The sequence below is a fragment of the Rhinoderma darwinii genome, chromosome 12, assembly GCF_050947455.1.
Source record: "Rhinoderma darwinii isolate aRhiDar2 chromosome 12, aRhiDar2.hap1, whole genome shotgun sequence".
Classification (NCBI taxonomy): Eukaryota; Metazoa; Chordata; class Amphibia; order Anura; family Rhinodermatidae; genus Rhinoderma; species Rhinoderma darwinii.
This window is the reverse complement of record NC_134698.1, coordinates 64,515,467-64,543,362: the sequence shown is the minus strand read 5'-3', so window position 1 is coordinate 64,543,362 and position 27,896 is coordinate 64,515,467. Positions and strand designations below refer to the sequence as shown.

At 43.0% G+C, this 27,896-nt stretch overlaps 1 protein-coding gene and 1 long non-coding RNA gene across 4 annotated transcripts in view; one reads left to right on the top strand and one right to left on the bottom strand.

Annotated features, from left to right (window-relative positions):
* Positions 1-27,896, bottom strand: part of ARID4A (AT-rich interaction domain 4A) — a 66,998-nt gene that overhangs the window by 21,608 nt on the left and 17,494 nt on the right. For all 3 annotated transcript variants that reach the window (XM_075843426.1, XM_075843424.1, XM_075843423.1), the window contains exons 8-12: positions 26,320-26,449; positions 20,575-20,654; positions 14,378-14,451; positions 13,143-13,306; positions 3,606-3,678 (exon numbers count right to left, since the gene is read on the bottom strand). In XM_075843426.1, coding sequence (XP_075699541.1) covers positions 3,606-3,678; positions 13,143-13,306; positions 14,378-14,451; positions 20,575-20,654; positions 26,320-26,449 — 521 coding nt within the window. The remainder of the gene's footprint in view (positions 1-3,605; positions 3,679-13,142; positions 13,307-14,377; positions 14,452-20,574; positions 20,655-26,319; positions 26,450-27,896) is intronic.
* On the top strand, positions 11,524-13,924 carry LOC142664368 (uncharacterized). The gene is made up of 2 exons (XR_012851276.1): positions 11,524-11,605; positions 13,112-13,924. It is a non-coding gene; the product is annotated as an uncharacterized LOC142664368 (long non-coding RNA).

The following is a 27,896-nucleotide window of genomic DNA, read 5'->3' as shown; positions in this document are numbered from 1 at the left end:
TGGATCGGTGTACCCTCTTTATGCCTTCCATGTGCCCAAATAGAAAATATGGAAAGGGGTTATCCAGTTGAGACAACTGTTAAGAGCTGCAAGGTCTTTTGCATATAAAATGTGCAACACTGTGATAGTGCCTATATATAAAATGAAGGTTTTACTATCTTGCTGCTGACATTTTTAAATGCATATTGGTCACACTGCTAGAAAATGTATCCCTCAGTTTCCCCTGTAATTGGTGGTGTTCTGTGCACTGGGACCCCACTGAGCGCTAGTATTTTTGCCTTGCTTGTTTTGTGGTTATCCCACTAAAGTCAATGGAACTGTAACAAAAGCAACCCTTAACTTTACATGTTGCCTTAAAATGGTTGTCCGCTTTTGGCAATTCGTTCTTGTTATACGTTTCCGCCAAAATGAACTTGATCACACAGACCCCCAGAAATCAGCTGTAACCTGGCAACAAGTGTTCAATTTCTGTGCAGTGCCACCCCAGGGGAAATTAAAAGGGATTTTCCCATCAGAGACATATCCATAGGATAAACAGCGTAGCTGCTTCCGTAACTGGAATTCACTACTATGGGAGTTACGGAAACAGCGCAGCTCAGTGAGTTACGCTGTTTCCATGACACCCGACCATGTAATTAGGATGTGGCCGGGAAGGCAGCGTGAGCACAAAAAGCTAGAACTGGGGTTTAGGGGGCCCCGTTCTAGAGACTGGTGCGGGTCCGAGAGGTGGGAACCGCATCTATCTGATATTTATGACATCCTGTGGATATGTCATTCATGGGAAAACACCTTTAGGCATTACATGGTGTCCATTAAAATGAATGGGCTGTCTTTGTATACTGCGTGTCCATGTTGGGTCCGAGAAAGAGAAAGAGATGCTCTTGGTAGCCGCTCCCTGTTCTTTCAAATTGAAAAAGGTCCAGAATGATGGAATTCCCCGATCACCTGAAAATTCTCTAATAGGGACCAGACAAGCCTTAAAGAGGCTCTGTCACCAGATTTTGCAACCCCTATCTGTTATTGCAGCAGATAGGCGCTGCAATGTAGATTACAGTAACTTTTTTATTTTTAAAAAACGAGCATTTTTGGCCAAGTTATGACCATTTTTGTATTTATGCAAATGAGGCTTGCAAAAGTACAACTGGGCGTGTTGAAAAGTAAAAGTACAACTGGGCGTGTATTATGTGCGTACATCGGGGCGTTTTTACTACTTTTACTAGCTGGGCGTTCTGATGAGAAGTATCATCCACGTCTCTTCAGAACGCCCAGCTTCTGGCAGTGCAGACACAGCCGTGTTCTCGAGAGATCACGCTGTGTCGTCATTCACTTCCTGCCCCAGGTCCTGCATCGTGTCAGACGAGCGAGGACAAATCGGCACCAGAGGCTACAGTTGATTCTGCAGCAGCATCAGCGTTTGCAGGTAAGTCGATGTAGCTACTTACCTGCAAACGCTGATGCTGCTGCAGAATCAACTGTAGCCTCTGGTGCCGATGTGTCCTCGCTCGTCTGACACAATGCAGGACCTGTGAGTGACGTCACAGCGTGATCTGCCAGAAGCTGGGCGTTCTGAAGAGAAGTGGATGATACTTCTCGTCAGAACGCCCAGCTAGTAAAAGTAGTAAAAACGCCCCGATGTACGCACATAATACACGCCCACTTGGACTTTTACTGTAAACACGCCCAGTTGTACTTTTGCAAGCCTCATTTGCATAAATACAAAAATGGTCATAACTTGGCCAAAAATGCTCGTTTTTTAAAAATAAAAACGTTACTGTAATCTACATTGCAGCGCCGATCTGCTGCAATAGCAGATAGGGGTTGCAAAATCTGGTGACAGAGCCTCTTTAAGTAATGATTGACTATTGGAGAATGTAATTGTGTTTTCAGTGAGTAAAATACTTGTTAGAGATAGCCAACACCAAAAGGTATTTCTCTGTCATGCAAAGTATGTTACTAGACATCTGTGTATGTATGTATGTATCCTGTAATTTCCTTACATGATGTATGACTATTAGGTAACCCTTTCATGACCAAGGGTCATTGATACCCCTGTGTCCAGGTCAAATTTTCCATTTCTGATATGCACTTCTTTAAACGATCATATCTTTGCAACCGCTTTGAATATCAGAAACTATTTTTACAAGACTTAGGAGGCTTTCATTTTCTAGATTCGTTTAATTAATTCCGTGTTTTTAATATATACACACACTGTTGCAGCTTTGTAACAATTAGTCGTCTTCACTCTCCTGGATCACTGTGAGGGAAGAGTATGGAAGGCTAAAGGAGGTTTTACACTGGGCAATTATCGGGCAGACAAATGTTCGTAGAACACTCGTTGCCGATAATTTCCCTGTGTAAACAGGGCAGCGATCAGCAGATGAACGAGCAAACACTCAATCATCTGAGGATCGTATAGTTTTAAAAAAGTTCAATATTATCGTTGTCGGCAGCACATGTCCCTGTGTAAACAGGGAGACGTGCTGCCCACATGATAATAATGTACGGGGACAAGCGATCGGAGTAACGACCGCTCGTCCCCATCCATAGCTCCGTGTGACAGGAGCCAACGAGCGCCGATTAACGATGTCTCGTCGATCGGCGCTCACTGATTTGATCACCATGATTAGACAGTCTTGGTGATCATCAGCTCCTTATCTGCCAAGGTATCGAGCACACTGGCTCCGTTATCTCTGGGCAGAAGCCGTGGACGAAGGAGGTGGTGCCGGCACACGGAGTGAGTGCAGGGAGAGATAGAAAAGCGCAGCACTGCTTCAGTGTGAGCAGCGCTGTACTTCTAAGCTTAGTTTCATTAAAAAACAAACAAAAAAGACGTGGTTGTGGAAGAGGTGTCAGCACTTGTAGAGAGAGGCGGCACATTGAGCACTAATCTCACAGAAGGAGCTCTGCACTCATTAAACCCTGATGCACGCTGCCAACGTTTATATACGTGACAACTGCACTGGGCATCGGCAGTTGGTACGTATATAAACGTATGGCAGTCATGAAGGAGTTAATTACTAGTTCCCATAATACTTGTAACACCTACAAGTGATGGTTGTCACTGTTTTGCTGGAGAAACTGCATGGCTATTCTTCGGATCTCCAAACAACAAGCAAGAATTACTGTTTATGTTCAATATAAAATACCATACTAAGGTTACCTGGATTGTACAGGATAAAAAGTGAAGTGAAAAAAGCCTGTGTTGCAACAGGTAATAGCTGCCAAGCCGAACTACTGCCACACCTAGATAATTAGCAGGGACATGCATCTGTTGCTTTAAGAAACCTAATCTCCTAGAGCCCAAGATATTGTTTTGTGAGGTTTTTATACTATAGTAGGAGATAAAATGTAAGAGAAATACAAAGTTATGCTTCAGCCAAGTCGGGGCTATTACAAGCCATTTTTCTTTGTGCTGCAACCCCGAATTCAATAGAAGTCACGCACAAAACTTGTCTCTTGCTAGTAACTTTGTCACTCTGATTTCGTCTTGATTTATTTGGTGGTGCTCCTGTCAAAGGGTAAGGGGACTAGTGGTAAAGATTATTTCCAGTGTTTGTAGTTACATTTGTATTGGTGGCTGACCAGCGTGCTAGACTGCACCTTACCTCTGTCTTCCATAAACTTGTAAAGCTGCTGCAGGAAGTTGTCTCTTTCAACTGGGTCTGCTTCTTCCTCCGGCTGCATGGAAGGAGAAAAAAATAAAAGTTAATAAACCTTTGCGATTCTTGCTTAGTAGCTGTACAACAGAAAGAGAAGACAATGGTAAAGAGAATATAAGTTATGATTTTCCAATAATGAAAGACCAGATTCATTGGAGATTTAAAGGAACAGATACACTGCAGGGCCTGATTGGGCAGGTATTTGAAAGAACCCTCAGGCCCTGCAATAGGCACAAAACTGTGAATTTTCTTTGCCAGTAGCGTTCCTTTAAAGAGTATTATCCAGTGTAAGTTTATAAAATCCCCAGTGATTATACCTCCTTAGGACGCCCTCTTCTGTCAAGCGGATTACAATTCTATTCAGTTGCTTATTACTTCTGTGTTTTGGGAAAGCTGGGTGACATTGCAGATTCCATAGAGGATGTGACACAGCTTTACCAGACTTCTAGATTGCAAGTCTGCATGGGTACAGCATTATTCCCATTTTAATGTTTAAAGGGTAACTAAACGTTCAAACTTCCGACTCGTCATTGTGACACGTCAGAAGTTTTGATTGGTGGTCGCCCGAGGACTGAAACCCCCAATTGTTAAAATGAATGCTCGTGTGAGCGCTCAGCCGCTTCGTTTCTATTTGACTTTTTCCGGAAATCAATGTATCGGCCTACGGGCTCAAAAGTCAGTCTATTAGCCCGTACGCCGATACATCGGCTTTCCGGAAAAAGCCGAACAGAAACGAAGCGGCTGAACGCTCACACGAGCATTCGTTTTAACTATTTGTGGGGGTCTCAGTGCTCGGACCCCCCCCCCAATCAAAACTTCTGACACGTTTCTATGACAGGTTAGAAGTTAGTTGAACGTTTAGTTACCCTTTAAAGAAGTAAACACAGTTTGTAAGAGTTGCCATTCATGAACCTAATAAAGTTTGATTTTAATACACAAATCTTCACGATCCATCAGTGGCTTTCTCAGAAACACAGGAAAGCGGCCATTATAAAAGGAATTGTATTTCAAGAAAGGTGGGTGACAACTATAAACTCCCACATTGCAGCAGTTTGAACCGAGCTTCCTCAGAGCCCTGAACGGTAAAGACCATGGTATACAGGGATACAGACAGGAAGACAAATGGCTGTATAATGAGATGGAGATGCCCTTCAGGAGTTTGGAAAAGCTGGGTTTACAACCCTTGTGAGAGCAGTAACAGCTCAGGATCCTAGATTTACTAGTGAAATGTTCTTAAATTATTGGAAATAGATCATAGGGTATAATACAAAAAAAAAAACATTGTTCCCCTTTCACCTTTATTTTTTTTTTAGTATGCACCAGTCCATATTATGCCTTGTAAAGTGCTTACATGAACCACAGGGCAATATACCTGCTCACCTGTCCCTGCCCCAACAGAGCTTACAATTAAGTCTCTTGCCACAACCACAGATATATACCGCTGTTTGATGTAGGTGATATACCTTATACACTTGTGTTTTTACAACATATATTGCCTTAATTAAACATGACCATTTGTCATTTCTATTGCAAACAAAGCTTGTGCTTTAAACGTGAACGCAGGACATTTTACACATGTGCTTGACAGCTCCTTTGTGTATACACTCGTATTGTGCATTCAATTTTCCATCGTCAAACGTGAAAGAAGAAGAAAAATTGATTATAGCAACAAACCAATAGAAAGCGTATGGCTGGATGTGCTCTGCCCACGGGTGTAGGCTTCCTTCATTGTGCTGTATAAGCAGGGAGAGACAGGGACAGGCAGGCTACTCCGAAAAGGACAGGAACTGCAAATGGCACACACAAGTACAGCATGCAGGGGAAAAATGGCTGAATACATCCCATCCCAACAAACAAGTTCTCCTGGAGCGTATACAAACCGAAACCTTATATAGAGAATCTGAGCGAATCAATAAAAAAAAAAAAGACAGAAAACAATGAAGCCGGGCTCCTCTTCCACACCCACCTGCTTATCAAATCACCATATGAGAAGCTCAACCCCTGCCAGGTTATAGACCCCCCGAACAGAACAGTGCCAACTCCAGAAAACAAGACCCCAACATGCAGACGCCATGACCTGTAATACACTTCCCTGCAGATTTGCAAGGGTTAATTGCAGCAGCCGATAAATCAATGCACCCCCCCCCCCCCCCCCCATCATCATCATCATCTCTGGATGCCCTGTCATGGACAAGCAAAAAATATGAACATCATTCAGGTTCTCGCAAAATAAAAAAAATACTCACGTTAAGACCCCTTAATGTAAACCTCACGCAGGAAGGCCATGGACCCTCGGGACTACATTTTTTTTTAAAAAACACGTCTTCATTCTGCTCTGCTGCCAGCGAACTCCTGAAGACATCAAGAGGCTGGATCTCAGCTCGGCCTTCTCGTCCCCCCCCCTCCCCCCGCTCTACACTTCACCTTAAACTTAACGTACATGCAAACCACCCAACCACTTAGTGATTTGCAGGCTGAAAGTAGCTCCCACCCAAAGACGAGAGGGGGGCAGATCGTTCTTCTTGATCTCTTTATAAAAAGATATGAGCAGCGTGACAGATTCCACTTATTGTCTGCGAGCCGGCCCAGCCTCCTCATGTCAGCTCCGCTCAGAACATGCCGATCTGCTAGATCCCTGCACACGCTGCTTCCCTTTTGAGACCAGCACTAAAACATCTCATGGAGCTCACTTTGCAGGGCATATCGCCTAGCAGATAAAATGATGTCTATGAAGCCGCTGATACAACAATGCGAGAGGTCCCGCAGGATGTGATCGGTGCAGCAGAAATAACATCACACAATGCTTACCTAACGGCAGCTTTTCCCCCTTTCAGAATGGGAATTGTTCATGCATATCCTGGCTAGCAGGCGAGTGTCAATGCTGCTCTCAGACAGGCCTGCATTAGAGCTCTCCTGCCTGCCCGGGGTAGCTACACACTCGCTGCTTTGCCTGCATTATTCTCTCCCGAATGGGGAAAAGAAAAAAGAAAAAAAAAAAAAAAAAAAGCACCCAAAAAAATAATCAGACATTACATGAAGAAAAAGACAGCCCCATTTCAAAGCATCTGGCGAACCTCCCCTGGCAGCTTGCCAAGCCTCTGCTCAACCTTCCTGTCTCCGTAGAGCATGCGTGCTTTATGCCCAGCACCAGGTTTCCATGGTAACACTCTAGGCAGCCCCCGAGTAGGGGGAGAAAGCGTTGTGTTTTCAGATAGACAAAAAAAATACCATCAGCAGGCATGGAGGGAGGGAGGAAAGAAAAAAAAAAAGAATGAAATGTTTCTGAACAACTAGACACAATAACGGTGCAGAGCGCTTCCCTCCTGGCTGCAGAAACAACAAGGATCTCGTCTTTATATGAAATCCAACCCATAGCAAAGATCCGAAGGAAAAATAAAAGGGAATATGATACAACGTGAGTTACAAAGTCCTCCAGCCCTTGTCCTGTGGGTTGTATTGCAGCCACTAAATTAGAAAGAAGGTTATTTTGGGCCACAGGAGTCGAGGACAAGACAGAGCGATCCTTCACTTCCAGACCATGTGCCTTCATTATTGTGGGATCTCACCGTCATAGCTATGAGCAGAAATTCAGACACAAAGGGGTTATATGGGCCTGGTCATACGCCGCTGGGTAAGTGTGGACTGCGGAAGCGTAGACGGCATTCAGGTTCGGGTTACATGCAGACGTCTGTCTACACAAGAACGCATGGTGTGGCGCAACTTAATGAGATTGCGACAACTGACTGCAACATTGGTGCAATTAAAATTCTGTCACAGAATAAAGTTGCACTCCATTCAATGGAAGGCATATGTAACTTTTCGCACGCTTGACTTCTCAGTTCCAATGAACTTAAAGGGGGTGACCACCACTGATTTCTCTTCCTCAGACCCCTTTGGTATCGCTCAGAGATTTCTGACACAACATTGTAAGTATGCGGTGATTGATTTAAACAACATCTTTGCTTAGAATATTATGTCACATTGCCGGTAACAGAACTCCCTGAGAAGTACCAAATGGGTCTGAACACTATAGAGCCCATTCCTTCTGGTCTAATACTACAGACTCCCCTCAAGTCCCTCCCAGACACCATATCTATACAATCCGTCATATTCAGCTTGTGTATATATATAAGGAATTATAGCGAATTAAATCGTTCCTCCCGTTTAATATAAATTTTAGAATACGCCAGTAAATCCGCCGTATACGTCATTAGCCCAGCTGCCGATCACCATGGTCTCTTAGTTGCACGCGGTGTACATAGCAGTGTAAGTCCTGAGAATGGCTGAATAGCCTGTGGCTCTGAGGATTTGTTGGGAGTTGTACACCAGTGCTGCTCTACAGGTATACATCTTCACAAAGCGCCTGCTCCTTGGTTTTCGTATTCAACAATATTGAATACAAAAAGGGTCTTTAAGCCCCTGTGAAGATGTACACAGCACGCAGCCGGGGAGCTAGTGGATTGGCCACTGCATCTATACAATGAAGGATAGGTCAGACTTGCGGCTGGAATTACGTATACATGTTACAAGATAACCAAGCTGAATTTTCAGTTTTGCCATGAGTGCTGGGTGACAGACACCCCCTCCGCCATTACTACTACCACACATACATCTGATGATTTGAAGTTGTATGGCAGCAAAGTGACAGAGATTCTCCTCTCCTGCACAAGCGTCTAGGAGAAACTCCTTGTATAATGCAGTCCGAGGGATCGTGAGCCATTATATTCCCAATGCAAATAATCATTCCCTGGTTGTTGTTTAATAATACAAATAGACTGTTTATTTTGAATCAAATCTTCAGTACTGGGGGGGGGGGTGCCCCCTGACCCGCCCGGTAAAGGCGACTGCAGTTTCTGTCATTTCCATTCACTTCTGAAGGAGTTACGGAAACAGCATAGCACAGCGAGCTTGGCTGTTTCCGTAATCCCACAACCGGCCACCTCTCCATTCGTTCTCAGCTTGGATGTGGTAAGACTGGGTTGGGGGGGACCCACATTCTGGAGATAGGTGCGGGTCCCAGAGGTGGGATCCGCCCGCATCTATCAGACATTTATGGAATATCCTGTGGATATGCCATAAATGTCTAAGATGGGAATAACCCTTTAAATCTGATTTGCATTATTCTAATTTTTAGGTGAAATGGGAGGGAAATACAAGGACAACACAACCAGTTTTGACAATAAAATCCCAAATTGTTCAATATGGCAAGCGTAAACAACATCCTAAGAGCCCATGTAAATAGGCATATAAGGTTTCCATTCAACCTCTGAGTCGTGGCATACATATACACAGTTCAAGCTTAACATTAAAACCACCTGCCCAATATTGTGTGGTTTCCCCTGATGCCTCCAAAACAGCGGACATAACAGCGGACACATCCAGGCTAGATCTCTGAACTATCCTGTGGTATCTGGCACCAAGACGTTAGCAGCAGGTCCTTTAAAGAGGCTCTGTCACCAGATTTTGCAACCCCTATCTGCTATTGCAGCAGATCGGCGCTGCAATGTAGATTACATTAACGTTTTTATTTTTAAAAAACGAGCATTTTTGGCCAAGTTATGACCATTTTCGTATTTATGCAAATGAGGCTTGCAAAAGTACAAGTGGGCGTGTATTATGTGTTACATCTGGGCGTGTTTACTACTTTTACTAGCTGGGCATTGTTTATAGAAGTATCATCCACTTCTCTTCAGAACGCCCAGCTTCTGGCAGTGCAGACACACAGCGTGTTCTCAAGAGATCACGCTGTGACGTCACTCACAGGTCCTGCATCGTGTCAGACGAGCGAGGACACATTGGCACCAGAGGCTACAGTTGATTCTGCAGCAGCATCAGCGTTTGCAGGTAAGTAGCTACATCGACTTACCTGCAAACGCTGATGCTGCTGCAGAATCAACTGTAGCCTCTGGTGCCGATGTGTCCTCGCTCGTCTGACACGACGCAGGACCTGTGAGTGACATCACAGCGTGATCTCTTGAGAACACGCTGTGTCTGCACTGCCAGAAGCTGGGCGTTCTGAAGAGAAGTGGATGATACTTCTCATCAGAACGCCCAGCTAGTAAAAGTATTAAAAACACCCCGATGTACGCACATAATACACGCCCAGTTGGACTTTTGCAAGCCTCATTTGCATAAATACGAAAATGGTCATAACTTGGCCAAAAATGCTCGTTTTTTAAAAATAAAAACATTACTGTAATCTACATTGCAGCGCCGATCTGCTGCAATAGCAGATAGGGGTTGCAAAATCTGGTGACAGAGCCTCTTTAAGTCCTATAAGTTGTGAGGTGGAGTCTCCGTGTATCAGACTTGTTTTTCCAGCACATCCCACAGATGCTCGATAGGATTAAGATCTGGGGAATTTGGAGGCCAAGTCAACACCCTGAACTCTGTCGTGTCCCTCCAACCATTCCTGAACAATTTTTGCAGTGTGGCAGGGCGCATTATCCTGGTGAAAGAGGGCACTGCCATTAGGGAATACTGGTACCATAAGGGGTGTACTTGGTCTGCAACAATGTTTTGGTAGGTGGTATGTGTCAAAGTAACATCCACCTGAATGGCAGGACCCAAGGATTCCCAGCAAAACATTGCCCAGAGCATCAAACAGCCTTCGCCGGGTTGCCTTCTTCCCTTATGGCACCGGGATGCACGCTCTTCCTCAGATAAGCGACGCACACACACCCGTCCACATAATGTAAAAGAAAACATTATTCATCAGACCAAATCAGCTTCTTCCATTGCTACATGGTCCAGTTCTCATGATCACGTGCCCATTGTAGGTGCTATCGGCGGTGGACAAGGGTCAGCATGGGCCCTCTTGACTGGTGCCACAGCACCGCAGCCACAAAAGATGCAACGCACCTTTCTATCATAGCCACCATTAACTTTTAAGCAATTTATTATACAGTAGTTCCTCTGTGAGATCGGACTAAATGGGCTAGCCATCACTCCCCTCACTCATCAATGAGCATGACCCTGTCGCCGATTGTCCTTTCTTGGACCACTTTTGGTAGTTCCTAACCACTGAATACCATGAACCCCCCACAAGACCTGCTGATTCGGAGATGCTCAGATCTTTACACTTGTCCATTTTTCCTGCTTCCAACACATCAACTTCAAGAACCGTTTACTTGTTGCCTAATATATCCTGCCCCTTGTCAGGTGCCATAGCAATGAGATAATCTAGGTTATTTACGTTACCGGTCAGTTATTTTAATACGGTGTATTTATGATGTATTCTCCTCTACAAGCATTGCATCTAGGGGAGAATACCTCCATAATACATTGCTGTATACGCTGCGGAGGCACCATTTTGGGGCAGACAGAGTGCCTGTGACTCGAATACAAAACCTTAGGCATGTTGTGCGCCATTGCACAGGCATGGGGCTCCGCCATGAGCATAATACAGAATTCTAGAACCCAGTAATTCAAGAAATACCTAATAAATATTTTAAACAGAAGAAATGAACAAGATGCAGTTTCAACACAATATGATAAAATGAACCAACAGAAACTGTATAACTGCTATAGAAATGCACAAATGATAGTGTTTACTGTACCAATAAGTTAGTGAACGTTTCAATTAGCAATGGAAGGAGGAGGACATAATATAGTGAAATATCCTGGGGGATGTGTATCTGTGAGCAGAACTACTCCTCATGAGAAATGCTCAAATCCCATAAAATAAACAAGGTTATGGGATCAAGCGCCCGATACAAAATAACCAGACAGCTTATCTTCAATTATATCATAGGAATAAAGCATGTCCGCAAACCTCAATGTCCGGTTATGTTCTGTGATGTCACATGAGGGGACTGCGGCAGCCAAATTGCAGAAAGCCACCGTGTGCAGTATATTGCACCCACAGTCAAGTGACGTCACCACTCTACATTTCAAATCCAAAGTGCCGCCCCGTTGCAAGGGACCAGGACAGGAATCATAAGACGGTATAGCTGACATTTTTTCGTTTTAGATTGACAACGTTTTGGGCTTTTTGAATATTGGAATGTGGCTTTTAAGAAAGGAGAGTAATAAACCCATCATCATACTGTACGAACATACTGGGGAGTAACTAGATTACGTTCAGACGTGGCAGATATCGCTCTTCAAATCCACAGCAATTTACAGTATGTGGATGGGGTTTTTAAAACTTCATTGGCACGCAATGCAAAAAATTTGCACAGAAAAGTGAGCAAGCTACGATTTTCAAATCCACAGCACGCTTATTAGGCTGCCGAAAAACAAGATGTTCACTGCGCATTTCATCTGTTCAATGTATAGAGTAAAATCCACAGTGAATCTGCATCACAATCCACACCAAAATCTGTATGTAAAACACAAAATCCAGTTTTGATTCACAGCAGATTTTGGAAATCTGAACGTGGCTTTATTGTACAGTTTTACATATCACGCCTTTATGGAGAACATATCCCCCCCCCCCCCCGTCTTTTTGCAAAATATTTACAAGGAGATTTCTTTTCTATTTTGCTTCAATGTCTTTCTTTTATATTTAAAATAAATTGCCGAATATGCGCTAATTTGGAATCACACGAAATAAAATTGTATACAGTAAGTGCAGTTTAGAAAAGACACCGCTACTATAATTCCCCAATACGTATGTAAACATACTACAGGTTCCCAGAAGTGGAGATATGCAAGATAAAGCAGTGATCATGGGACAGGGATTTATCTGCGATTACGATCAGTAATCTCATGGAACACCACTAGTCTTCTCCCTAGCCTGAAATGGCTGATAACAGGGAACAATAGCTTGTCTTCAACTGCACAACAAATGGGGAGATAACTTTTTGATGCCATTTTTTTTTTTTTTGTAATGGACGTTTACAGTGTTTTAACCCTAGTTGTAAATGTCTAGAGAATATTTTAAATCCAATCTGGCAAAGATTTAGAGGGGTTGTCCAGAGAAATAAAAATCATGGGCTATCCTTCAGGATAGGCCATCAATATCCGATGGGTAGGGGTACAACTCTCGGCACCCCGCCGGTCAGCAGTTTGCTCGTATGAGCGAAGCTTCCCCTTCAATTCCTTTCAGTGGTCCATACTGTACAAACGCCCACACACTTGCCGCAACGGTTCACAGTATTACAGCTTTCTCCCATTCAAGTGAAGATATTGATGGCCGATCCGGAGGCTTGGCCATCAATTTTATTTCTCTGGATAACACCATTCACTTGAAGGGGGGGGGGGGGGGCTGTAATACAATGGATCGCCACTACAAGTGTCGGCATTGTACAATATGCAGCAGTGAAAGGAATAACGGGGAAGCAGCGCTCGCACCAGTTGAGAGTCAAGACCCCTAGCGATCAGATATTGATAACCTATCCTAAGGATAGGCCGTTAATTTTAAATCGCTTTGGAAAACCCCTTGAGGAACCATATTACAGCAAACAAGAACCTTAATTTAAGCAGCTACTTTATGTCTCTTACTGTAGAATAGAATCTGGATAACGAGAAAACCCTCACCTCGGCTTCATCATCTTCATCTTTGTGCCGCTCGCCATCGCTAGCATCTGCATCCCCATCTTCTTCATCATCACTGCTGGAAGACTCCATAATATCACTTATGTCCATTTTCCAACTACAGGGGATTGTCCGGGACTGGAGAAAAGTTGTGGCATCCATTACACCTGGAAAGGGGGAGAGCGGCTTGGTCTTAAGGAATGATTTTCAATACAGAAGGCGGCAATGGTAGGATCTGTTCAAATCTGAGCCGTGGCCTACGTTTAGAACAGATGCCTCTATGCAGTGCCGGATTCGTCTGACTTACAATTGGGTTCAGCGGTTTGTGACAAGGCGTCACTCATTTTGACTATGAAATAGCAATGTATGCAGATGGAATCTGTGACACAGCCCTTCACTGCAGATGTGAACAGAGCTGAACAGACATTTCCTACGCTATTTTTCTTTCCTTATTCATTATTTACAGTGGTCGCCTAATATCTGTCAGAAACTTTTGGTGGTGTCAACGGACACAATGCCGGTCCTCTTAAAATATCATGACTCACCTAGGCTCCTAGATTCAGAAAAATATGCTTTTACTTAGTCTGAAATTGAAGTCCAAATCAGGATTATAGAAAGAGGGCACTACTATTTAACTATGAGAAGTTTTAGTCTTCTCTATTTTCTAGGGTCTGTTCTTAAGGTGGCCTTACACGAGATAGCCAAGTGTTCGTCCGACGGCTAGTCCTCCAAACTCCCCAAATACGGGAACTAGAAATAAAACATGGTATCGGAATCTGGACAAATGACCGGATTCAAATTAAGCATAAAAATATAAATCCACTGTGCACTCATAACCCCTAGCTTAAAAATACTCGAAGTGAAAATGGTCTTTGCTCAGCTCATATTCACCCTCGTCAATTCAACGTGCAATAATAGAAAAATATAATTTCCCTGGATGTAGAAATAATCTGATCCATACAACTTTGATGGGCACAATGATTCAGTTACCTGGCTTAGATGGGCACAATGATTCAGTTACCTGGCTTAGATGGGCACAATGATTCAGTTACCTGGCTTAGATGGGCACAATGATTCAGTTACCTGGCTTAGATGGGCACAATGATTCAGTTACCTGGCTTAGATGGGCACAATGATTCAGTTACCTGGCTTAGATGGGCACAATGATTCAGTTACCTGGCTTAGATGGGCACAATGATTCAGTTACCTGGCTTAGATGGGCACAATGATTCAGTTACCTGGCTTAGATGGGCACAATGATATCAGCGCATTTATTTCAAGCTCTTCAAGATCTTTTCTTGCAACTGAATAGCTGTATAAAAAAAAAAAAAAAGAGAAGTAAAACATTTTAGTATCATGAAGAAAACAACAAATATAGAAGGAGGAACAGATATATTTCCTAACCCGTGTTTTCTCCATCATATTCATGAGGGGACTGGTGTAACTTTGATTCACTACTATGAACGTTCAGGAAAAAGCATAGCAAATGTTTCCGGAAAAGCCGGGCCACCTAGTCAGACAGTGACCGAAGCCCGGCGACAGCAGGTAGAACGGGGGTCAGGTGGCCCCATTCTAGACATAGGTGTGGGTCCCAGTGGTGGGACCAACATTTATCGGACATTTATGGCATATCCTATGGATATGCCACAAATGTCCAAGATGGGGATAACCCTTTAACTAGGTTGTTGATGCCCGGTCTATAACAGTACTTATCAAAGTGAGGGGGGCCCCACAAGTGACAGTGATGAAGAACAACAGTCCCACTGTTCCAGGACAGAACTGCTCGGTCTCAGCAAGTGATATATCAAAGATCGCTTCACTGAGGAAGACACAATTGGCACAGGAACATTAAGCTACAAGAGAACTTTGTTCTTATGCAAAATAACCACCAGCGTCTAGAGGGTAAGTGTTGGGCTGACTGGGGACACCGTGACGGATACGGGAGACTGTGGTTGGCACTGGTGAAAATGTGTCTGATAATGCTGGCACTATTGTTTGCCCTGGCAGCACTTCACGGTCCCTCTTCTGGCCTGCATGTTGCTGGTAAGGCTCGGGGCATCCTTGTGGAGGCTCTGGATGAAAGACTTTGGGAAGCCCTAATCTATAACGTTACTGTGGTCCCTCTACAGGGACAATCACTAAAGAAGAACATCGAGTAGAAGCCCTTAATTAAATTAGCGGGCACCAGATGCACCCACTAGGTAATTTTTTTAGGCAGTGCTCTGTAAAGCCTTTACAAATAAGCAGAGGCCCCCTACTCTATTTATTGCCACAGCAATTACACCACATCTATACATGGCCTAGGACTCCTGTTGAAGAATGAATATATTTGCACCTAGAAACCAAACCACAAGGTGGCACTATACTCTAAAACTAGTTATTTACCCTTTAATGACCAAAGCCATTTTTTACGTTTTTCCATCATCGCATTCCAAGAGCTATAACTTTTTTATTTTTGCATCGAAATAGCTGCATAAGATCTTGTTTTTTTAATAGCACCATTTTGGGGTAAATATAAAATGTATTAATTAACTTTCTTTGGGGGGGGTGGTAATAAAAAAAAAACAGCAATTTTGCCGCACTTTTTTGCGTCCTAAATTTACGCCAATTTACCGTTTGGTATAAATAACCGTAACTTTATTCAGCGGGTTGTTACGATTGCAACTATACCAAAATTTATATTGATTTTGTATGTTTTACTACTTTTACACAGTAAAAACGCTTTTTTTTTTTATAAATTATTTGTTTTTGTGTCTCCATATTTGAAGAGCCATAACTTTTTTATTGTTCCGCTGATGCAGCTGCATGTGGGCTTTTTTTTTGTGGGACGACTTGTAGTTTTTATTGGTACTATTTTGGGGTACATGCGACTTTTTGATCACATTTTATCACATTTTTTTATTTTATTTTTTACGGCGTCCACGGAGTGGGTTAAATAATGTAATAACTTTATAGTTGGGGTCGTTACGGACGTGGCGATACCAAATATGTGTAACTTTTGCTTTTTTAATTATAAAAGTATTTTGTAAGGGGGAAAAAGTGGGTTTAATATTTTTTTCCACTTTTTTATTTATTAACTTTATTAAACTTTTTTTTTTTTTTTTTTAACCAGTCCTACTAGGGGACTTCACTATGCAATCATCCGATGGCTATTATAATACACTGCAATACTTCTGTATTGCAGTGTATTACTGCCGGTCCGTGTAGGCATCTGCTAGGCCATGCATTAACTTGGGCAGACCTGGGGGCCTTTGTTAGGCCCCCTGGCTGCGATAGAAGACACCGACACCCTGCGATCACACGCAGGGTGCCAGTGGGGTGAGAGGTGGAGCTCCCTCCCGCTTTCCAAAACCACTCGGATGCGGCGCTCGCTATTTAGCGCCGCATCTGAAGGGTTAAACAAGAGAGATCGATACGTTCCAGCAGGGATGCTCCCAGCCCTCAGTTACCTCTGGTAGATGAGAGCAGGGAGGTTAAACGGCTCCCTGCTCGGTTTATTTATTCTGATGCAGCGCCGTAAAAAGGCTACTGAATCAGAATAAAGCCCGTTAGTGGGGTGGTCACTAACCGGTTAAAGCAATCCACGTTACATCAAGATAAATCATCATGATGCAGTTTTAGCGCTCAGAAGGGACTTTACAGAAAACAGATCCACAGAATTTATGGTTTATATTTGCGAGCATTCTACAGCCATTTTCTGCTCAAAGTGACATGAAAGTTGACGCATGGACGTGTCACAGGCGGGCTCATGAGCTGAAGTCGCTGCATTACCAGCAATCACTGGAGACCAAATGGGACACTGTTCTCTATAAGATTAGTCCATACAGCAGCATGAGAACACAACATTTTCTTACATGTGGCGGATGTGCCGTGAATTTGCAAATAGTGCAGTGTTCAGACAGTAAGGAATTTACATAGGTTTATAGATTTTTACCATTTATGGAGACTCCAAATATCCATTAAATACACGTATTAATAACCTGTTACTACACAAGTGTAGGGCAGGGCGATCAAATAAATTTGATCAATTCACCATTTGGGGGAATCTGTTTCTGTAAAGAATAGTTCATTTGAATTTCCCTGAGACGCGCCGCAGAACACAGCCCCGGTGCTTCCTATACGGTTGTTGGCCCTGCCCCCATGGCAACGTTGTGCCGCTGCTGCTGCTGGCAGGGTGAGTACTGCCGTTATTTCAGAAGGCAATGCAGCAGATTTTCTTGCATCCTCCCAGCACAGTGATTAAGGAAAAGAGGAGACCGTAGGGAAGCGACTGGAGACTAGGTTTAAGTGTGAGTAATTCCAGCGTACGATACTAGCAGGAGGGTGCCAGGACAGCGGAGCACTGATCATGAGACCCAGACGTAGAGATCTGCTTCTGGGAAAGCACTGAGTGGTTGTGTCAAGATAAAAGGCATTGGAGACATCAGTACCAGGACAGGACAGAGATAAAAGATGACAGTACAGGGTGGGAGAAGATGACAGGGAACATGGATATGCTCAGCCCTGTAAAATGTGCAGGTGACATTGTGATCATTACAAATTGGGCTGCAGAATAGAATGCACAGTATTTACTTAGTAATATAAAACTGATCATCCACAGAAGGTACACTGCTGAAAAAAATAAAAAGGGAACACTAAGGCTAAGTTCACACTACCATTACTATAAATTTACCTCTCTTCCGTTAGAGGGGGAGGATCGATACATTAAACGAAAAGCAACGGTTCCATTAGAATTATCATTGAGACAAAACGGAAAAGAATTCTCAATGAAATCATTGGTGAATCTAATGGAAACGTTGCTTTCCGTTTAATGTATCGATCCTCCCTTCCTCTGACGGAGGAGCGCTAAATTGATAGTAACGGCAGTGTGAAAGAAGCCTTAGGATAGGTTCACACAGTACAGATTTGCTGCAGATATTACATGCGTTTTTTAAGCCAAAACCAGGAACGGAACCTAAACAAAAGAAATATATAAAGAAAGGCATTATAGGTCGGCTCTCCTGTATCCAGTTCTAAGTTACAAAATACAGGCAAAATCTGCTGCAAATCTGCACTGTGGGAACCCAGCCTTAAGCTTCATAGTATAACCCGAACTCAAACAAACATCAGGGACGTCAGTCTGTCAAGCTTGGAAACATAAGCGATTGTGAATCAATTTCACCTGCTTTGGTGCAAATGAAAGTGACAACCGATGCAATGGAGAGGCATCAGCAAGACAACCACCAAAAAGGGAATGGTTTTGCAGGTGGAGGCCACAAACAAGTCCTCTCTCCTTATCCTTCTTGACGGACTCTTTAGTATTGCATTTTGCTAGTGTCCTTGTCACTCAGGTAGCATGAGGCGGTGCCGGCAGCCCGTTCAGGTAGTCCAGCTCCTCCAGGATGGCAAAGCAATAGTGCCATTGCAAGGTTTGCTTAGTCTTCCAGTACAGCGACAAGAGCATGGAGCAGATGCCAGGACACAGGCCGTTACATGAGGAAAGCTGGAGAGGGACGTAGAAGGGCATCAACCCATGAGCAGGACCAGTATCTGCTCCTTTGTACAAGGCGGATCATTGCCGGAGCCCTACAAAATTACCTCCAGCGGGCTACTGGTGTGCAGGTTTCTGACCAAGACTCCATGAGGGTGGTATGGGGGCCGGACCTCCTGTAGTGAGACCCGTGCTCACAGCCCAGTACCGTGCAGCTCGTTTGGCATTCGCCAAAGAACACCATAATTGTCCGGTCTGCCATTGGCGCCCCGTTCTCTACACAGATGAGAACAGGTTCACACGAAGCACATGAGACGTGAAACTGTAGTGAACATTATTTCTGCCTGCAACATCATCCTGAATGACCAGTTTGGCGGTGGGTCAGTGATGGTCTGGAAAGGCATATCCTTTAGAGGTCGCACAAACCTCCATCGTCAGGCCTTACGCTGGTGCAGTGGGCCTTCGGTTCCTCCTGGTGCAGGACAATACCCAGCCTCATGTGGCCCGAGTGTGTAGGCAGTTCATGGATGAGGAAGGCATTGATGCTATTGACTAGCCCTCAAGTTCCCCAGACCTGAAACTAATTAAGAACCTCTTGGACATTATGAATCAGTGCATCCGATGCCACCAAGTAGCACCACAGACTGTCCAGGAGATCACTGATGCCCTGATCCAGCACGTCTAATAAGAAGCATGTGGGGACCAAACATACTACTAGTCACGGTATGAGTTGCCTTAATGAAATTCATGCAAATTGGATTAGACTGTGATTTAAATTTTTTACTTTAGTTTTCAGGGTGATTTTGAATCATTTTGTTCTCAAATCAATTACACAATTTATATCAGTAAAAATGTTCACCTTGAATCTGTCGTTCACCAAGATCCGATGTGTGATTGGAGTGTTTTTTGAGCAGTGTATACATTTTACCGAATCCCATCCTTTTACATAAATGCAGCATGCACAGCGATTCCTAAAAGCAGATCTGTCATGTCACCTATTAAATGGTGCCCTACTTTTCCTTAAAGAGGTATTGCCATCTCAAACATTTATGGCATAGCCACAGGATATGCCAGAAATAAGTGCAGGTCCCACATCTGGGACCCACACCTATATTCCAAACTGAAGATCCTCCACTGAACTGTGCCTGATGCCTCGGAGCCTGATGCAGCCACATTAAGGGGGTTTTCCGATTTTAGACATATATGACAAATCCACGGGATATGCTATAAATGACTGACAGATGCAGGTACCAACTCCGTGACCTACACCTAACTCCGAAACAGGGGATCCCCAGATCATCCAGGGAGAGGTGTAAGGGAATTACAGAAAAACAACCAAGCTTGCTGTGCTACGCCTTTTCTGTAACTCCAATTCACATCCATAGAAGTGCCGAAAACAGGAAAATTACAGCGAACTTCTCCAAATTCGTAATTCCCGGGAGATAGGTGTGGACCCCGGAGGGGAGACCCGCATCTATCAGTCCTTTATGGCACCTCCCGTGGATATCTCATATGTGTCTAAAATGGCAATACCCCTTTAATGTGGCTGCATCAGGCTGCGATGCACCAGGCACAGGTCAGTGGACTGGTGACCGTGGAAGGAGTCTGATATATTACGTGCAGGCACTTCACCAGCTATGACGCCAGTTTCTTCGCTATAGTTTATCATATCTGGATGGCGGAATGAGGAAGCCTGCATCAAATATATCTGACCATTTACAGCAATAGTTCAATGACCTGTCTTTAGTTTCTTTGAGCACAAAAAAAAACAAAAAAAAAAACACGGCAATAGGGAAAAAAAACAAAAAAACAAAAAACAAACATTTTTTTATTATTAGGCTACATCGCCAGCGCTACACAAGTGTAACACATGACAACAACCGTTATTAGAAGAGATAATGCTCACACACAAACATTCACTTCCTACACTTGAGCTTAAGGCACCAAAGTTATAAAATAACTCACAATTTTGCATCCACGAAGGATCGAACCAAACACTGGTCTCTTTTCACTGATGTTTCTTCGCTGCAACTGGGAGAAATAACCTGAAACAGTAAAAGGAGGAAAAATACAAAACATTAAACGCCAGGACACGCATTTAACAAAAATTACACAAAGATCGTGCATATATGAGATATATGTGTGTGTGTGTGTGTGTGTGTGTGTGTGTGTGTGTGTGTGTATATATATATATAGGATGTATGTCTATACGATGTGTGTGTGTGTGTACATGTGTATGTATATTTATATTAATGATGTGTATGTATGCACAGATTTTATTTTCCATCGCCAGTTAGTCGTTTAGGTTCTATTGCAGTCTGTGGGTTGGAGGGTGACTGCAGGCACAATTTGATGGCAGATGATCGATATGTGTATGTCTTGCGGGTACCTTTAGTTTTGCTTATACCTTGCCTTCAGAATAAAAGTTGTGCAAAAAAAATAAAGTCTTAGAGAGTTTATGTAATTGAAAGCAAAAAATGGGAAATATATATCCGAAACCCTTGGTCCTAGAAATTGGTCTCCGTTCACCACTTCTGACATCCTTCTAGGACGTGGGCAGGAGGAAATGTACATTACAGTTTTGCCCCAGCAGCGGTGTGAGTGCAGGGAGAGCGGGTTGTGAACAGCAGCTGCTCCTCCCTGCACAGGAACATTTCAGACTAATGCTTTTGCCACTTTTTTTTTTTAATAGAAAATGACAGGACAACATTTTTTCAGTAATTTTTGCTAATTAAATAAACAAAAATTTTGTTAAAAACTGTGGTCGAAACAGTACATTAAACTCTTAGCGCCATCCACCATACATGTACGGCGGTTGTGCATTATAACAAAATGGCACGGGCTCAGTAGCTGTGAATAGGGAAACATCTGTCAATCAGTGGAGAGTGGGCGGAGCTAGCGGCAGCTCATGAATGCGCCAGACTCCTCTGTGGCGGCTTTCTCTGGGCTCTGAAGGTAAGTTCTCAGAAACTGCTTCACTCAAGCAAATAAATGACAGACCTGTGAAACCAGCATGTCTGCCACTATACTATGCTGCCCTCACATGTAGATAGATAACATGCACGGCTTAATAGGAGTGTACAGAAAAAAAACGCAATAAACTGCAATAAGGTCCTCCGCGGAAAAATTAAATAAAAAATAATAGGTTAAATAAGATGTAATATAACACACATACAAAAGTATTGGGACACACCTCAAAGGGGTATTCCAGTCTTTAGCATTTGTCAGCTGGGGAAACTGGGTCCACCATTCTGGCAATCGATGGGGGCCCCAGCGGTCAGACCCACTAAAAAAAAACATTGAATAGGTGAAAAAAGCTAAAGGCTGGAATACCCCTTTAATGATTGAATTCAGGCGTTTCATTCAGTCCCATTGCCACAGGTGTATAAAATCCAGCACCTCACCATGCAGTCGCCTTTACCAACATTTGTGATGGAATGGGTCGTTCTAAAAAGCTCACCGACTTCCAGCGTGGTCCCGTAATAGGACGCCACGGTTACAAGTCAGTTTGTGGAATATCTAGGAGGGAAGAAATTCCACAATCAGCTGTGAGTGATATTATTGCAAAGAGTAAACGTTTCGGAACCACAGCAACTCTACCACAAAGTGGCAGACCACGTAAGGTTAGAGCGGGGGGGGTCGCAAAGTGCTGAGGTGCATAGTGCATAAAAGCGGTCAACTCTCCGCTGACTCAATAACTGCAGAGCTCCAAACCTCCTCGGACATTAACATCTGCACAATAACTGTGCCCCGAGAACTTCATGGCATGGGTTTCCATGGACGAGCAGATGCATGCAAGTCTCACATCACAAGTATGCCAAGCGTCGGATGGAGTGGTGTAAAGCCGCCGCCACTGGACTCTGGAGCTGTGGAGACGTGTTCTGTGGAGTGATGAGTCACGCTCCTCTATCTGGCAGTCTGACAAATGTGTCTGGGTTTGGTAAATGCCAGGAGAACGTTACCTGCCTGACTGCATTGTGCCAGCTGTAAAGTTTGGTGGAGGAGGGATAATAAGGGATCAGCCTAGTCCCCTTAGATCCACTGAAGGGAAATCTTAACGCTTCAGCATACCAAGACATTTTGGACAATTGTCGCTTCCATCTTTGTGTACTGGGACACAGTCATGCTTGAACAGAAAAAAAGCCTTCCCACAAAGTAAGGTTCATGAAGACATGATTGGATGAGTTTCGTGTGAAAGGACTTGACTGCCCGCACAGGGCTCTGACCTCAACCCCATCCAACACCTTTGGGATGAACTAGAAAGGATGTTGCGAGTCAGGCCAACAAAAGTTATGAAGTCAGATGTGATAGATATTAGCTGGATCCTGTGTGTCAGAGTTACGCAGAACCCGCTCTCTGCCTGTCAGCTTAGCTGAACTGATGGAAATCGACAGAGACAGCTTGATCGACCTATGTATACTGGATATATAGAAGCTGTTCCTCAAAAAGTTAAAAATAAATAAAATTAATAAAAGCGATTTTAAAAACACACAAAATACATTAAATTAATAATAATAAAAAAAATTTGCTCACGAAAGATGTGGATAGCCTTTAATATAGCAGACACACTTTTTAAATGTTTATTTTATTTCCATTCAGACTTGCACCTGATTTCCAGGACTTAGACATTTCTAGCTGTATGAAGTTACCTGCGTGCACACGGTTTTCTTACGACATCACCAACCACACATACATTTCTACACTGCCACCAGACAACCGGGCTTACTATACAGGAGCCATTTACGGAGTTGGGAAGTGGAAAATCAGAAAAAGAGGGACGTTTGGCTTATGCACCCTACAGCCGTGATTTTCGGGACAGTTTTTCCAATTTTATTGCGACTGTTATGGGGTTAAATAGCGCTCACCGCCATAAAAAAAATAAAATAATAAATGATTGGTGAATCTGTCAGAAGTTTTGAGCCCTAAATACTGCTAACAGCGCCATGTACAGGCTGGGAGAGTAGCGTAACTATAACAGTGGTGTTGGTCATGCAAATTAATGCCCCACAACACCACCTTGCAAGTGCCAGGGAGGCGGCCCCTTGAGGTTGAAGTGCTCCAGGCTCTCCCCACTGAACGCTGCCAGCCCCTCACCTCTGCTCTGAAAGACAGCTATGCCGTCCAATCAGGAGGCCGTCACTTAAAACGTTGATTTCACATTGATGAAAAACTTGCATAACCAACACCACCGGTATAGTTAGGCTACACTACCGACCCTGTATATAGCGCTGTCTGGAGTTTTAAGTCGACTGCGCTATTGATTCCATCAAAAAAAAACGGAAACCTTTCACAACGGTGACAAATGGAAACCATTAGCAAAGTATCCGTCACCATTGAGATCAATGGTGATTCAAACAGAAGCTATGGTTTCCGTTTGCCTTTCCTTTGAGGGGTTCCCCCGATGGAAAGCTCCGACGTAACACCTCAATAGAAACCAATGCTGATGTGAACAGGCCCTTATATGTATGTGAATAAGAAATTAGTAAAAATGTTTTTGACACACTACCAGAGGGTATAGGATGAACACCGATCCAGCAAGATGTGGATAATATTAACAGACTAGATGGCTTCTTGGTCTTCACGATTTCTACCCTGAACTTTAGACACTTGGGTGCCCGCTCACTTGGTTCTCTGCTCCCTGCCCTCCTCAGGCAATAGCATTCACTTTCTCTCCTCTCAGCTGAAACAAAATAAAATGTCAGCTATGCTGTGATGGGCTTTAATTTCCAACTCAACCTTGATAAATAGGCTTTTTCTAGATAATTCCTAACAAAGGAAAGCAACGCGGCCCAGACAGAATGCCAGCTATGTACGCTGCACTAAACTACTAAGACAGGGCTGATGGTGGACAGGCGCCAAGCCGACTTTAAAGAGGCAATAAACAGATGTTACAGAGACAGACGGCTGGTTCCACAGAGAGTCAGGGATACGTTGCTGAAGACCATGAACGTTTTTATACGGCTCCTACCAAGTTCACTGTGAAGTGATCGTATCATACATCAACCTTCCCGTAAGGACGCGGTCACACACCCATCACTGTACGCCAGAATGATGGAGCAATTACAAATGAAAGAAAGGTGTAGAAAATGTAAAGATGGCACAACTGTTCTTGTACCAACATCTATAAAGTGCCGTACAAACATCACAACTCACTAGAGCAACCTACCATTCTGTATTTCTATCCCATTAAGATCCAAACATTAACTCAGAATATTGACCCAATTAAGTTTAAGGGACAGTATTATTTGTAATCGCTTCCTTTTTCATGCAAGATTTTGCCTTCAGACGTCAGACATTAAAAGGGGTTTTCCGGGGAGACTAAATTGATGGACTCTCTACAGGATAGGCCATCAATATCTGAACGGTGGGGGTCTGAATCATTTCACCTACACCGATCAGCCTGTTTGTAGGGGTCATGGCGCTCATGCAAGCGCTGCTTCCCTTTCATTTCTTACCTGCTCCGCACTGTCAATCACTGACACCCTTCTAGTGGCGGTTTAAAGTATTACAGCCTTCTCCTATTCAAGTGAATGGTAGTAGGTGGTAATACAATGTGGCTGCTTCAAAACAGCTACCGGGAGATGCACCCAACCGATCAGATATTGACGGCCTATCCTGAAGATATTTCAGAAATTTATTTCAAAAAGGTAACTAAAGCAAAAAAAAATAAAAAATAAAAATAAAAAAAAACCCACATAAACCTCTAAAGTTTTAGGCTCGGAGGGATCACTCCAAGTTTTGTTTCTTGTTTTTTTTTTTTTATTTCCCCCTCCATTTCTACATTGGTGTTTCAGTGAGGTGCTGTGTGTAGAAATACTTTACCGATCCGTGTATCTAGTAGTTTTCGGGCCCAGCGCCGCTTACGTGATTTTTCCCTTTGACCTGTCTGGAGTTGCTGTGCTCGAGAAAACTGGAACTCAGGCTCTCAATGCATTCCTATGGGAGCAAAAACGAGGCTGTATACGAATACATTGAGAGCCTCCGTTCCGGTTCTCTCAAAAGCAGCGATTCCAGACAGTTCGGAGGGAAGATCATGAAAGCGACGCTGGACCCGAAAACTACTAGATGCACACGGACCGGTAAGTATTTCTACACACAGCACCCCACTGAAACACCAACGTACAAATTGAGGGGAAAATAAAAAAATAAAATATTGTGGATTGCTCCTTTAAAATCGGCAAATGAAGCATGAAATACTTCTGATATATATAAATAAATGTAACCATAGACTACCATTAGCAAGATGTACGCCAAGTATACGTTTTTTCAACTGTACTAAAACTTTGGAATAAAACCGAATGCCACAAAAAAAAACAAAAAAAAACACCATTGCGTATATATATCCCAAAGAATATGATCTTCACAATGGGAGTCACGGGTAGAAGTATGTAACAGTATAAGCATGTATGTGTCATTCATTCGTGTACGCTAAACGTAGAGTGGCCTGATGTCTGAAGGGCTGACAGACTTTTGCCCAATCTTGAGTGGGAAATCCAACGTGTCCAACTTCATGCGCTACGTAGAATTCATAAGCTTGTCGGGCTGAGTATTTTGGCCGAGAATGATTTCATTACCAGTTTTATTCAGCAAGCCTAAAATAAGCAAAATACTTGAGACTACTGTAATGACCCGTACAGAATGAAGCGTGCAGCCTGTATTATGATGTATATCGTGCTGATCAGCTACGATATCCTGACACGTGCGACTCACCAGAGCAATGTAGCATTCGTTTGTTGAGATGCAGGTCACATTTACGACTTTTCCCAATAATTCATCCCCAATGCGTTTCAGATCATCATCCTCCTCTTCACTGCTGCTTTCTTCTTTCTCATCTTCTGTCCTATGAAAAAACATGAAGGAAAACAAATGTTACATCTAGGCAGCCTTTATTAATAGGAGATCAACTCCACCAATATTTTGCACACAATGCGAAGAAGTGAAAGATTTTCTTGGGCTCATAGAAATGGGAAGGGATTAAAACTGCAATTCTTTCCCAAATGGGACTACATCTCACTTGTGGTTCCTTAAAGTTTGTTGCTTCACACAGGGGTCAGCACATGGGAGCAGCTTTACTATTCGTAGCGAGCTAGTTCTGTCTCAAATTAGCGGTATAGAGTAAACCACCCAAAAAGTGGCGCAAAGAAGAGAATGGTGTCTGACATGCACGAAATTTAACACAGACTGTGCGCCACTATGTTACATTGTGCGTACTTGTAGTCTAAACCATCTCGTTTTATGCAGTCTCAGTTTCAGGCAGTATTAACACCTTAAAGGACTGAGCCATTTTTTTATTCTTCATTTTTGTTTTTCAAAGAGCAATAACTTTATTATTTTTCCGTTGATAAAAGCAGTGTGAGGGCTGTTTTTTTTGTGGGAGGAGTTGTAGTTTCTAACGGCCATTTAAAGTAGCATATAATGTACTGGGAAACGGAAAAAAAAGTATTTGCGGGCTGTAATTGGAAAAAACGACACTAACTTTATTCTGCGGCTCAATACGATTACGGTGATACCAAATTTATATAGGTTTCTTTATATTTTACAACTTTTACAAAAAAAAAACAATTTGTTAAAAAAAAATTTTTGGGGGGGTTTCACCACATTCTGAGAGCTGTAACTTTTTTTTTCCCATGGATTGAGAGGTGTGAGGGCTTATTTTTGCGGGACGAGCTGTGGTTTTTATTGGTACTTACAACTTTTTGATCACTTTTTATTACATTTTGTTTTTTTAAAGGTAAGGTGACCAAAAAAAACCTGTGATTTTTGTTTATTACAGCGTTCACCGTGCGAGTTAAATAATTGTATATACAGACACAGCGATACCAATTTTGTATATTTTTTTTTTCGTTTTCACATTACTTTAAGGAAAAATTTATTTTTTGAATCTTTAATTTTTTTCCCCACTACTAATAAATTTATGAAACTTTTTTTTTTTTTTTACACAATCTATTAGTCCCCCTAGGGAACTTGAACCAGCGACAGTTGGATCGCTGGTACAATATACTGCAACACTAATGTATTGCAGTATATTGCTATTTTGACAGGAATCTGTTAAAGAGGCTCTGTCACCACATTATAAGTGTCCTGTCTCCTACATAAGGAGATGGGCGCTATAATGTAGGTGACAGTAGTGCTTTTTATTTAATACAACGATCTATTTTCACCACTTTATTAGCGATTTTAGATTTATGCTAATGAGTTGCTTAATGCCCAAGTGGGCGTATTTTTACTTTAAACCAAGTGGGCGTTGTACAGAGGAGTGTGTGACGCTGACCAATCAGTGACCAATC